Below are 13,229 nucleotides of genomic sequence, written 5' to 3'. Positions count from 1 at the left end.
GGTGGGAGGGATGGGGTGGTATGTGAATTGTGTAAGACTGATGAATCACAGACCTGTACCTCTGAAACAAATAATACATTATATATTAAGAAAAAGAAGATAGTAGGAAGGGAAAAATGAAGGGGGGGAAATTGGAGGGGGAGATGAACCATGAGAGACTCTGGACTCTGAGAAACAAACTGAGGGTCCTAGAGGGGAGGGAGGGGGATGGGTTAGCCCGGTGATGGGTATTAAGGAGGGCACGTATTGAACGGAGCACTGGGTGTTATACGCAAACAATGAATCATGGAACACTACTTCAAAAACTAATGATGTATGGTGATTACCATAATAAAATAAAATTAAAAAAAAAAGAATTGGGGTCAGATCTTTGATTGTAATAGCATCCTATTTGGTAAATATAAGTAAAATAATTTGTAATTTAAATTAAAACATGATGAAGAAAAATGATGCATGCTAATTTTTCTTTCCCTCTGTTTTAATTTTACACAGGGCAAGAGCATCAGTTTCAATCTGGGAACCTTTAAATGAAACTTGCTTAAAATCTAGATCATACATAGAAGAGAGGCCTCAATCAACAAGGTGGAAAAGAGTGATGTTGTCCTTAACAAACCTGCAGAATATCATCTATAACCCGGTAACTGACTTCTATAAAATCACTTTTTATCTGTGGCAGGATTTAAAGCAAACCCAATTGGATAGTCATTATCCATTGCTGGGGAGGGGGGATGATTAAATTCAGTAAACATATGGAAAGTACCCATCCTGTGATAGGGACTGTGGTGGTCGCTGACGGAAAAATAGATATAGCCCTTGGAGCTCAGTCTAGCGGAGGGTGAAGTCACAGTGACAATGCAGCGTGGTGAGAATGAGTTCTGAGTGGAGAACATGGGGGTACAGTGGAGGGAAGCCAACTTTGGGGGTGCTGGGAAGATAATCACAAGACATAATTTTCAAAGGAAAATGGATTTGTTGCTCTAAAATTTTTTAATTTGCTTTTTTGATTAGACCCTGTTCATGAGAAGTAAATGTCTGTTTTCCCCTCAGCTTTTCCCTCTTTCAAGTACTGCTTCATACTTGAGTGGGGCAAAGGTCAAAAGCTAGGGGCAAGTTGGAGAAAGAGAAGAATTAGGGTCTTTTGGTCCAAAAGCCCCAGTGACTGCAATTGCTAGAACTTTCAGTGTACATCCTGGGAAGTAATGAACTTGTTTTAGTTTTATGTGGCAATAAGAATCTTCAGAAATGTCTGGTTTCCACATATCTGAAGCTGAATCCTGAATTTAGGTCTGAGATAGAGTTGCTGCTTTTTTTTGTAACCGCTCGTCCCCCACCCCAGGAGACTCATGGGCAAGAGAGAGAGGGTGCAAGTCCTTGAAGTAGGGCCCTAAGCCAGTCTCATTTGTGTTTGTGGTCCCCTTTTTTTGTTACTTACTTTCTAGTTGTAACTCTTTTTTATCCAGGTTTTGATGTCATTATGCAGAGTGAGGGACAACTACCGCATCAAGCAGATTCCATTTTATTTATTTAGTTAGTTATTTTAAAAGATTTTATTTATTTGACAGAGACAGCAAGAGAGGGAACACAAGCAGGGGGAGTGGGAGAGGGAGAAGCAGGCTTCCCGCCAAACAGGGAGCCCGATGTGGGGCTTGATCCTAGGACCCTGGGATCATGACCTGAGCCGAAGGCAGTTGCTTAACCAACTGAGCCACCCAGGCGCCCCAGCAAATTCCATTTTAGAAGAAATAGCCTTCAGTAGTAGGCTTCCTTTAAAAAGGGAGATTGAGTTTGAAGTCAGTGGGACATTCAAAATGATTTTCTGTATCTTACAGTTAAAAACATCTCAAGGTTGGGGACGCCCAGGTGGCTCAGTCGGTTAAGTGTTCGATTCTTTTTTTTTTTTTTTTAAAGATTTTATTTATTTATTTGAGAGAGAGAGAATGAGAGACAGAGAGCACGAGAGGGAAGAGGGTCAGAGGGAGAAGCAGACCCCCCGCTGAGGAGGGAGCCCGATGCGGGACTCGATCCCGGGACTCCAGGATCATGACCTGAGCTGAAGGCAGTCGCTTAACCAATTGAGCCACCCAGGCGCCCCAAGTGTTCGATTCTTGATCTCAGCTCAGGTCTTGATCTTGGGGTCATGAGTTGAAGCCCCACATTGGACTCCACGCTGGGTGTAGAGCCTCCTTAAAAAACAACAGCAACAACATCTCAAGGTTGTAGATGGACTTTCTGCAAAGATTAAAAAAAAAAAAAAAAAGGCTGCCCACAAGGGTGCCTGAAGTCCAGCCCCAGCTCCTGCCAGGAGGTGGAAGGGATGGTCAGGTGATGCTCCTCAGTTCTGCCCTTCCTGCACAAAGGTGCCTTACCTGAATGTGATTTAGAAAGTAATTTTTTTAGATTAAAATTGCGGTGCATCTTGATACAAGGATGCTGATGATTCCTGTAATTTCTGCACATTCAGCTACAGGGTCGAAACAAGAGTGCACTGATGTTCATTTCCTGCCGAAGGGCCAGGAGACGTAGTGGTGCTCTAGGGCAGGAATGCAGCCAGGGCCCCCACGTGGCCTCACTGCTGTTCTGAGGATAATTTATGGTGACATCTTCTTCCAAAGTAAATACTTTTGGCAAATAGCCTTCTTTTTTTTTTTATTTTTTTTTTTTTTCAGTTTTTCAGTTTTATAGTCTGTTTTCACAAGCAGAAAAGGGTAGAGGTAGAAAGATTGAACTGAATAGCAAAAATGACATTTTGCTGGGGTGCCTGGGTGGCTCAGTCAGATAAGCGTCCTACTCTTGATTTCGGCTTAGGTTGTGATCTCAGGGTCATGAGATTGAGTCCTGAGTTGGGCTCCGTGCTCAGTGGGGAGTCCGCCTGGGATTCTCTCTCCCTCTGCCCCCCCTTCTCTCTGTCTCTCAATCTTTCTCTCTAAAATAAATAAATCTTTTTAAAAAATGACACTGCTCCGTCTTTAAATTTAACTTCTTAAATATTCATAGCACCAAGTGCTCACACTAAGCTCTTCTTCAGTTTTTTGAACTGATCACTAACAAAATAACTGTAATGCAAGAAAATAGTTCTTTTTAAATCTAGCTTATACAATATCCTAATCGACTGACTTAAAATATCTAAGTTATTTGCAGCCTCTGTTTTTTTCCCCCATTGTGTTTTGAACACTGAAAGGATAGCTAGCTGCAAATGGAGAAGAGCTTAAGCAGTGTGGACACTCTTGTGTTTATTGGCTTTTTACTGTAAGCTTTATGAAGCATTATGAAGACACAGAACTACCGCCTTTTTTTTTTTTTTTTTTTTTTAAAGATTTTATTTATTTATTTGACAGAGAGAATGAGAGAGAGAGCACATGAGAGGGGGGAGGGTCAGAGGGAGAAGCAGATTCCCTGCTGAGCAGGGAGCCCGATGCGGGACTCGATCCAGGGACTCCAGGATCATGACCTGAGCCGAAGGCAGTCGCTTAACCAACTGAGCCACCCAGGCGCCCAGAACTACCGCCTTTTAATTTTTATTTCTTAATGTTTCAAAAGTTTCCATCCACACTGGCAGCAAATTCTACCATATTAAGTCTTCTTGGAAAAAAATAAAGTACACTGTGTAACAGTCCTGTGTGCCTTTCCATACCTAATTTATTTAACTGACTTTTGTTGTTTATACAGTTCTTAATATGTGACTGAGTGTTAGCTGGTTAAGAAGTTACTTAGCAATGAATCAAATTGGTTAACATTCATTCCACCTGGTGCCAAAACATCCTCCAGTCTCCTTGGGAACCTCACTTCCACCTTTATCCTTTTCTCTTTAGTATTCTGAGTACCTCCCCTTCCTGCCTTACCACTTAATCTTAAAACACAAGACAGTAAAATCTTTCTTAACCTCCGAGGTCCCGTCCAGCCTCGTGTCCTTGTTCTGTCTCCCCTTGCTGACCATCGTCCTGAGAACACGTCCATTCTGCTGTCTTGGTTCGCTCATGACAGCTCTGCCCTCTGTTTTTGTTTTTTTTTTTTTACTCTTTCTTAATTTCCTTTTTGTCTTTACTAGTCGTGTCTTTCTCTTCATTTTGTGTCTTTACTGATCACCGTTCGACCTTTTGAGTATGTACACAGCTTGTGAGCAGTTCTGGCCTTTTATCTAAGGTTCTTAGATGCCCTTGCTTCAAGACTGAGGAGTTCATATCTAAAGTTACGTCTTCCTCCCCGAATCAGCTTCCCTTTTGCGGGTTTCCATTCCTTTCCGTGTCTTTCTGCTGTTTAACTTTGCCGCCTCCCATGCCGCCAAGCCCCAGATAGTTTGAAGATAATCTGTGTTCCAAATTTAATTTCACTTATGTCAAACCCAGTGGCTTTTCCTTTTTTATTATTATTTTTAAAATCTAAAGATAGTATGTGTAAATCATTTTTAAAAATTCAAACCGTATTTAAGGGTTACATGAACCCATAAATTTTCCTTCTGCCCTGGTACTCGGTTCCCCTCCCTGAAGCCAACCCTATTTACCAGTTTTCTGTAAACCCTTCCCAAGAATACATGTGAATATCCAAGAGTGTGTGTTGTGTGTATCACTATTACTGGTCCTGTTTCTTCACACGTGTGTATCACACTACAGACCTCGTTTTATGGTGCTTCCCTCGAAGTGAGGGTCTGTGGCAGCCCCGTGGCAAGCAAGTCTGTCAGCACCATTTTCCCAATAGCATTTGCTCTCTTCACGTCTCTGTCACAATTTGGAAATCCTTGGAACACTTCAAACGTTTTCATTATTATCATATCAGTTACAGTGGTCAGGGATTACAACCTGCTGAAAGCTCAGACGATGGTTGGCATTTTGTAGCAATATTTTTAAATTAAAGAAAGTACTTTTTTTTCCTTTTAGATATAATGCCACGCACACTTTAATAGACTTCCGTATCATGTACACATAACTTCTTTATGCACTGGGAAACCGCAGAATGTATCTGAACAGCTTTTTTGCGGTCTTCACTTTATGGAAGTGGCCCGGAAGCCCACCCCGCGGTATCTCCAAGGTGCCTGCATAGACACTGCTCGGGGTGCTCCTCTCCCCACTGAACGCATTTTGGAGCTCTCAGCACACTTGGGATTTCCTCGCTTATTGTCGAGACTGCATGACTGGTCCATCGGATGGAGATACCGTCACTTATTCAGCCAGTTCCCATGAAAGGACTGTTTCCTTTTGTGATGGGACCCAGGGCTGTGGGCTACAGCCTGGTATGCGCATCCTTATGCATTTGTGCCCGAATTTTATAGCATCAGTCTGTAAAAGTGGAATCACTGGGTCAAAGATCATGATAGCCACTTCATTATCTTTTTTTAAATCTTCCTTATTTTTCCATGTTAAGGATTTTGACAGTCTTCCCATATTGAGACTGACCTCCTGGAGGTGTCCAGCTGACCGATCCTTCTCTCTTTTCTCTCCCCATCCCCCCGAATCGAGGTCCCCAACACACACACCCAGGTGTGATGATTCAGCGGCACATAGTCCTCCTCACGGCTGTGGTTTATTACAGTGAAACGATAAAGAGCAACGTCACTAAGGGAAAGGCATCCGGGGCAAAGTCCAGGGGAATCCAGGTGCCCGGTTCCACGGGTCGTCCCCCGGTGGACTCCCCCAGGATGTACTGAAATCCCCCAGCAGCAAGCTGTGACAGTGCGTGCGAAATGCGGCCCACCAGGGAAGCCCCCCAGACTCCCTGCCCAGGGATTCGCTCGGGAGCTGGGCACGTGGACTGCACTGCCTAACACGTACCGCAATGCCGGACTCCCGAGAGGAAAGCGGGGTTTAGCATACGCCACATGGCTTGCACAGTTTAGGTACAGGAGACCACCCTTGGCTGTCTGGGTGGTGGGTGCTCTCCCCAGATCCAAGTTCCTAGACCCCAGCCAAGGGCCAGCCTCGTCAGGAGGCCTTGCAGGGCTAGCAGTCCCGTCTGCTTTGTTAACTCTGTCCTGCACACACCCACATTTTCCAAACCATTTTACAAACCTTTGCCCCTGCCTTGTCCTTTCAGCTTATCTACTTTGATCCCTTTAGTAATCTTCTCTGACTGGGAGCATGAGTCCTGGCCACTCAGTCACCATGTGGCCCTGGATTCCCCACTCCTCTCGGTGTATGTTCTCCCAACCCATCACACAAGACGTGTTCAAAACTAAACTCCTCTTCCTCCTGAAATCTGTTTCCTCCCCGGTTTTACCATTTTAGACGGTGGCCCCTAGAGATCATTTCCTTTGAAGTGGTGTTGCGTCTGTCTCTTCCTCCCCGAGTCCCCCAGGGTCTACCACCATTGCCTGGCTTGTGTCCTTGTCTCTGGCTCCCTGCGAATCCGCTGCGCTCCAGCATTCTGTACCCCACTGGACCGTTGCCCCCAAATCCCGCTTTCATGATCTCATTGTACACTCTCCCCCTCCGTCTTGAACTGCCCCCTTCCTCCTCACTGTCTGCCGGATCTGTTTTGGCTTTTCCTGCCTCTCTGCTTTTGTAAACGGACATCTCTACCAGAACGGGCTTGCCCCTCCCAACCGCCCAGCTCACACCACGCTCCTTATCAACGTTCTTTGGGCAACTTGGAATTCTTTATACATTTTTCTGAAGCACCGATCTGGTGCCCTGTATTTGAAGATGTTGAACTTACTGTCTGTAGTTGGAAGCACAGAGGTCAGTCCTAAGCAGAAAAGGAATTTATTCAGTGATACTCAGTAGTTCTCAGAATCTGTAGCAGGACTGAAGAACCACACTTGGCAACTACAGAATCACAGACGATACCTAGAGTCATGCTGTATGACTCTTCCACCAAGAGGGTCCCTTTGCACTGGCAACCCCACCCGGGCCAGCCCTGCCTCCGACCCTGGGGACAGCTGCTGCCCACCGGCAGAGCCACCACTCAGGGATCCCGGCTTCTTGTCGCTGGTTCTAACTTCCTGTCTGGAAGGTCTGGGGGGCCTGAGTGACCGAGTTTCGTCCTATGCCCTTGCCCTTCCCTGCAGTTAAGATGAGGCTGAATGAGGATCTTCCAGATACGGGAGAAGATGGTGATTCTGAACAGCCCGAGTATCCCATTTCCACGGGGATCTGACTTCTTCCCGGCTGCATTACAGGCCCCTCCCGGACAGGACTCGCATACTTCTTTTAGCTGCAGAGTCCGCCGAGGAGAGACCTTTGTGGGTAGGAGACATTGCAGAAGTAATCCTAAAACAGGCAGAGCACTGTGAGTCAGCTAGGATGTTCCAGCAGGTAACACTAAACCCAAGTACGGCTTAAACTTACAGTGTTGTCTCCAGTGTGATCAGAGCTGTGCTTTAATTTTTTTTACTTAAGTTATTCATGAAACATCAAAGCTTGACATTTACCTACAAAACAGCATCCTCCTCCCTTTTCACTGGAGCAGATAGTCATGAGTTCAAGGAGTGGGCTGCAGGGCATTTCATGTCACTCACATGATCCAAATCACTTGAGTATGACTGATACCATGGAGGGAACTTTCCTAAGTAGGAAGTGTTAATCCAGACAACTAAAAGAGCAAATGGGGAAAATGTTCAGCACTGTTGTTTCTAGACTGGAACAACTTATTAACAATTGTGAAGAACTTATTGGCAGTGATGGGTAGATTATTGGGTCTCAGAAAGCTCTTTCCAACCCTAAAGTTAAATATATAATAAAAACTTGTGGTTGTAAAAATATAAATGCTTATTGTAGAGATCTGGAAAATATAAAAATACATGAAGAAAATTAACATCCCATTCCTCAAGAAAACTATTATTAACATTTTTGGTTTATTTCATTACAGTGTTTTCTTTTTTTAATGTTTAGCATTAACTTAGGTAAGATCATACTGTGTATAGTTCTGCAGGCTCTTTTCTCACTAATATTTTTATCCCTAACATTTTTGCATCATTAAATATTCCGCATAAATATAACTGGAATGTATATAAAATTTGAAGTTACGAAGACTGTTCAGTCGATTAAGAGATTTACCCTGCGGAGGGTCCTGCCCTCTGTTCCTGGAATCGGCTGTGGCCCAGAAGATCAGTGTGGACGTGTAATTCCTTCCATATCCTCTCCACACAGCACCCAGCTGCTTTGGCATGGGGCTGTCGCCACCCTCTGACGTGTGCTGTGGTGTTTTCTGGTGGGATGGACTCTGCTCCTCCCACCTACCATGCTCTCAGCAGCTGTCCTGACACCAGGTGACACCAGGGGACAGCGGGCTTCCATCCTTTTCTGCTGTTCTTGGTCATCGCTTGGCTCAGTGGTTAAGGCAGCAAGACGTGTCGTTGAGCTGCTACTCAGCTGCCACTCGTCTGTGTATGTGCGGTTTGCTAGAACCCAGTTTCTGGGCTGGTGAGAACTCACTCCTTCACCGTGCAACCACTGACCGGCTCCTGACCTCAGCTGTGGGCGTGTAAAGGTGCAGCTTACAATCTAGGCGGTGTCTCATGTGCTGTGAGGGGCCCTCGGAGAGGGGCAGTGTCCCTTGGCCCACGGAGTCTGAAAAAGGCTCCATGGAGGAGATGGTGCTTGTGCTAAGATTTTCAGCTTAGGAACCACCAATCTACAACTACTTTTATATGCCCTCTCATTTTAGGTCTTATTTCTTGACAATCAGAGCTACCTTGGATAGATTTTAGCATTATGTCCTAACGGGTGAGCCTGGTGTAAAGCATGATGGTGTCTGGCCCGCCTGGCTTGCTCAGATGCCCCCGAGTGAAAGGGGCAATGGTTGTGATGCAGGAGGTGCAGCCAGTGGGTGGGGAGGATGGTGGAGTCACCTCTGGGGAAGTGACAAGATCTGATAGTGTGTCCAGCCCCGGACAAAAAGGCTGGGTTCCAGGTGATGAGGGGGGCAGGCTGAGACCTGGATACTGTGTTGGAACCTAAGCCTGCAGACTGGACCAGGCCAGGCCAGCTGGGTGCTGTCTCGAGAGACCACAGGCCCCCAGAGTCATCCCTGAGATCACGTGGTTCTGATTCCCAGCAAGGGTCTGCAAGCCTGGGCTGTGGTCTGGAAGCCTGGCAGGGAAGATGAGACACTCGGATCCCAGGTGTGGAGGAGGGGCTATGTTCGGAGCCCCCTCCACAGGTGGTGAGCCAGTGTCACTGCCTCCATCAACACAGGCTCGGGGCCTCGCATGCTCTCGGTCCCCGTGTTGGGATCAGCAGTGGAACTTTAGGGGAGGGGGAGGGAGACAGGACTTCCAGCAAGTTTTTTTTCCTGTTATCAGAATTATTCTATTAAGTAGACATTTTATTTCACAAAACCCCCAGCCAAATAAAAAAGTCTGTGAACTTTCAGCTATGTCTCTCTGTAAAGAACTCAAAAGAGGTTTCAGATACTGTCACTATCCTGTTTGAATAGTGACTTGGAAAAATGCTAGATTCCGAGATTTACATGCAGCCTTTCAAAATGTAGTCTTTCTGTTTTATGTAAACATCCACTTGTTAAAATTATTTTTTCCTAGGTAATCCCCTATGTTGGGACCATTCCTGGGCAGTTGGAGCCTGGAACTTTGATTGTAATACGTGGGCATGTTCCCTCTGATTCAGACAGGTAAAGCCATCATGTTAGATGAAACAGGTACACGACTGAACTGTCTTTTTGTGCGGAGACCGTTTTGGTACTTTGAGGCCTGGTTTTGCTTTCATCAGCAGCCCCAGCGCAGGCACCAAGGAGATGGGAGTAAATGACCGAAATAAAGGTCACTTCGGTGTTTAATTACAGTGAGTCTGGTTTGAATATAAAGGATTAGAGATCTGGTTCATGATGGGAATTGTGGTCAGACCTCAGACAAGGTCTAGTTACAGCATAACGTTCCCACAGCATCGCTTAAGATCCTTTCTGGGCGAGTTGTCTGATGCTTGCTCTGGGTACAAACTGTGGACGAGGCTGAGTTCGAGCTGGGCCAGCTCTGTGTGGCTGATGCCTGGATAACAGCGGTGGAAGTCAAGTCTGAAGAAGACATCCCACATGTTTCCAGGCAACTCCATAGAACCTGGAGAAGCAGGCCTCTCCCGGCTCACAGTTCTGCTGTCCTTAGGGTGAGGTCCTCTTCCTCAGGGCTCGTGGCAGCTAGAAATCCAGCCCTCACACCATGTTTTGGGTGGCTGGGTGGGTGCCTTTGGGGTTTGGGGGAGTGGGCGGGGGGGGGTGGGGGTGGACAAAAGGAGGCAGATGCTGGCTGACTTCGGGCCATTCCCAGGAGCCTTCCCTGAACACTTCCACCTCAGCAGAGTCTCCAGGACGCCTGCCTGCCAGGGAGGCTGGAAAATGTGGGCTCTTACTCTGCAAAGACGGGGCCCCAGCCACAGCTCAGGGCTCTGCACTGAGGAAGGAAAGGAAGATTCTGTAAGAAGGTATTTAGGCCACATGGGTGAAAGAACAGAGGATCAGTCATGGGGTCACTGAGGCTGGAGTTTCATGCTTGCTGGGCCTTCCCCCGCAGCCTCCTTCCAAGTGCCCATGCAGCCCCTCGCTCCTTGCTCTCGCAGGTTCCAGGTGGATCTGCAGTGCGGGAGCAGCGTGAAGCCACGCGCCGACGTGGCCTTTCATTTCAACCCACGTTTCAAGTGGTCCGACTGCATCGTGTGCAATACTCTGAAAAATGAAAAATGGGGATGGGAAGAGATCACCTACGACGTGCCTTTCAAAAAAGAAAAATCTTTTGAAATTGTGATGATGGTGTTGAAAGACAAATTCCAGGTAGGTTTTGGGGAATGTAGGTGGAATCCTCATTAGTGGCCATAAGTGCCCAGGGCAGCTCTGCACCCCTCTGTTGTTTCAGTTCAGAGAAAAAAGAGTGGCTTTATCATTTTGCTCAAAAGTAGGGGCCGGGGGGGTACCTAAATGGGCGGTGGGGCACACATCTGTCTGCCCTGCTGTTTCATCTGGAATATGGGTCCAGGGCAGCCTACCTTTTTATTAGATCCTGTTTCTAGCGTGGCTGAGCTTAGATCTGAATTGGCACAGCATCATATAAATATGGGATAGTCAACTGTGGTCACCGTGACCCAAAGTGTGGGGCATCTGAAACTAACAGATGGATAGAGAATCAAAGTTAAGTCCTGCCACAAGTTCTTTAGGATCATGAGATTTTAGATGCAGAGGAGGTCCTAGAAGTCCTACGTGTAGTAAATCCCACCACTGGCTTCAAGCGGTAAATACCCTGCACGTACTAGCGCATACGTGTGAGGTAGCAGGTGGCCCCAGAGGCTTTGGATGGGGCGCACTTGCCCTCGAGCCCTGTGGAGCCTCGAGCCTCCCAGACTAGAGATCCGCTGGGCTTACAGTGAAGATTTCCCGTCTCTGGTGCGGGTCCTTTCTGTCCTTTGGGATATGCTCCCACCAGCACACTTGCCCTGACTCTCCCGAACTCCGGTCGTCCCTACCCACCCTGGCGCTCTGAGCACCTGTATCTGCAGCATTCTTTAAAACGCTCGGTCCTGTACTGTGGTGCCTTTTCCTGTTTATTTTACCCGCCAGTGGGATTTTAAGCTCCTTGAGGTCGGATACCGGTTTGCATCCGGCCCGTGTTTTCCCGACATCCCCTAGCTGGGAGGGAGGGGGAGGGACAGGGAGCCGAGCGGAGTGGACACCTGCCAGCAGGCGTGTGCTGCCCGACTCTCGAGTGACTTTATGGTCTCCTCACAACAGCAGCCCGTTCTTTGAGGGAGAGCCTTTTCCTGCTTACACTAGGAATCGCAGCTGAATTGCGTAGCTTGCCCATGTCCCTTCATTTAGCAGATTCAACAAATATTTACTGAACACCTGCCGTGTGCAGGGTGGTCTTCCTTAGAGTGTGGTCCTCAAGGACAGTGGGTGGGGTGGCAAGCCTGCAGGGCAGATCGCCAACCGGGGTGTTCACAGGCCTAGGGCATCGGGGGACTCATGTATATGCATGGGGGCACACATGCGTATGCACATATACTTATGAACGCATAATCTGTCGGCGGGGTGGGGGGGGTCCATGGTGGTTTCTCAAAGGAAGTTAAGAAACACTGCTAGTATTATGGATGCTTTCAGTTTGGTCAGACATGTAATGTGCAGACCATGGGCAAAGATATAATTAAACCCAAGTAAATAAATCACTATTTAAATTTGGCTTAAATTTGGATACATTAGTAAATGTATTAATTGTTTTTTTGTTTTGTTTTTCCGGGGTGCTGAGCTGTCTTCTGTATCCATTTAGGTGGCTGTAAATGGGAAACACATACTGCTCTATGCCCACAGGATTAGCCCAGGGAAAATAGACACTCTGGGCATTTACGGCAAAGTGAATGTCCACTCAATTGGTTATAGCTTCAGCTCGGTAAGTACCCTTCCATAGCCTGGGGTCTTCTTCGGTGATGTCTTCTGATGAAATGGTAGGAAGTATCTTTAACGTCTTCTATTAAGATAAAAATACTGTAAATGTTTCCATCATTAGTGTATTAATTTCTTGGAAGTAAATCTTTCAGACTGGTAGTGCGCTGTGTATTGGCCAGGGCTTTAATGTCTATAGGAGCTCAAATCTAGTATGGTTTTAACAACGACAACAAAAACAAAACCCAAAACAGTAACTACAAAACAAAACAAAAACCCTTTTTAACAGGGACTAATTCCTTGACATAGGAGTACAGGGGAGGATTTCTCGAAAATCAATTCCTAGAAGTAGAAAGTCTGAGTCAAAGGGTATGTGCAGTTTAAGTTACAACTGATACTAGTTGGAGGGCTGGTGAGCTCACCCTCCAAAAAGACTTCCAACAATGAAGTCTCGGCAGCCATGCCCGCTCGCTCACATTCTTCTCGATGCTCGTTCTTAGTCTCTGTAACGCTTGCCAGTTTCATAGGGGAAAGGACCCTAATGTGAAGTACATTTTTGGATTATAATTTTCAAGCATATTTTCATGTTTAGTATTATTTATAATTCTTTCCTTTTGATGTGTCAGGGAGGTTGTATTTAGAATTCTGATGGATGTTAAAAATTAATCTTATCTCCAGGATTTCAGAAGTACCCAAGCACCTACTCTGGAACTGACAGAGATAAGTAAAGAAAATGTAAATATTAAATCTTTTCATGAACTACCAGTTTAAAAATGTTCTTTTAGTTTCCATGTAAATCAGGTGGCAGGCAAGCTGAGTTTTTTAAAATTATGTTTTTAATGTGAAAAAATATTTTTAATTATTAATAGGCTGGAAGTAAGCATTTGAAAATTAAGGCATTTCCTTCTGTCCCAGGCACTGTA

General features: G+C 46.1%; 1 protein-coding gene across 2 annotated transcripts in view; it reads left to right on the top strand.

The window, feature by feature from the left end:
- The window catches only part of LGALS8 (galectin 8), a 37,359-nt gene that overhangs the window by 17,281 nt on the left and 6,849 nt on the right, over positions 1-13,229 (top strand). For both annotated transcript variants that reach the window (XM_021696215.1, XM_021696218.1), the window contains exons 2-6: positions 493-637; positions 9,470-9,558; positions 10,497-10,707; positions 12,194-12,313; positions 12,985-13,041. In XM_021696215.1, the coding sequence (XP_021551890.1) occupies positions 596-637; positions 9,470-9,558; positions 10,497-10,707; positions 12,194-12,313; positions 12,985-13,041 (519 nt within the window). In that variant the 5' untranslated portion in view covers positions 493-595. The remainder of the gene's footprint in view (positions 1-492; positions 638-9,469; positions 9,559-10,496; positions 10,708-12,193; positions 12,314-12,984; positions 13,042-13,229) is intronic.

Source organism: Neomonachus schauinslandi, chromosome 6, assembly GCF_002201575.2.
Source record: "Neomonachus schauinslandi chromosome 6, ASM220157v2, whole genome shotgun sequence".
Classification (NCBI taxonomy): Eukaryota; Metazoa; Chordata; class Mammalia; order Carnivora; family Phocidae; genus Neomonachus; species Neomonachus schauinslandi.
Note: the sequence above shows the minus strand (reverse complement) of the source record. Positions and strands in the feature narration are given on the sequence as shown.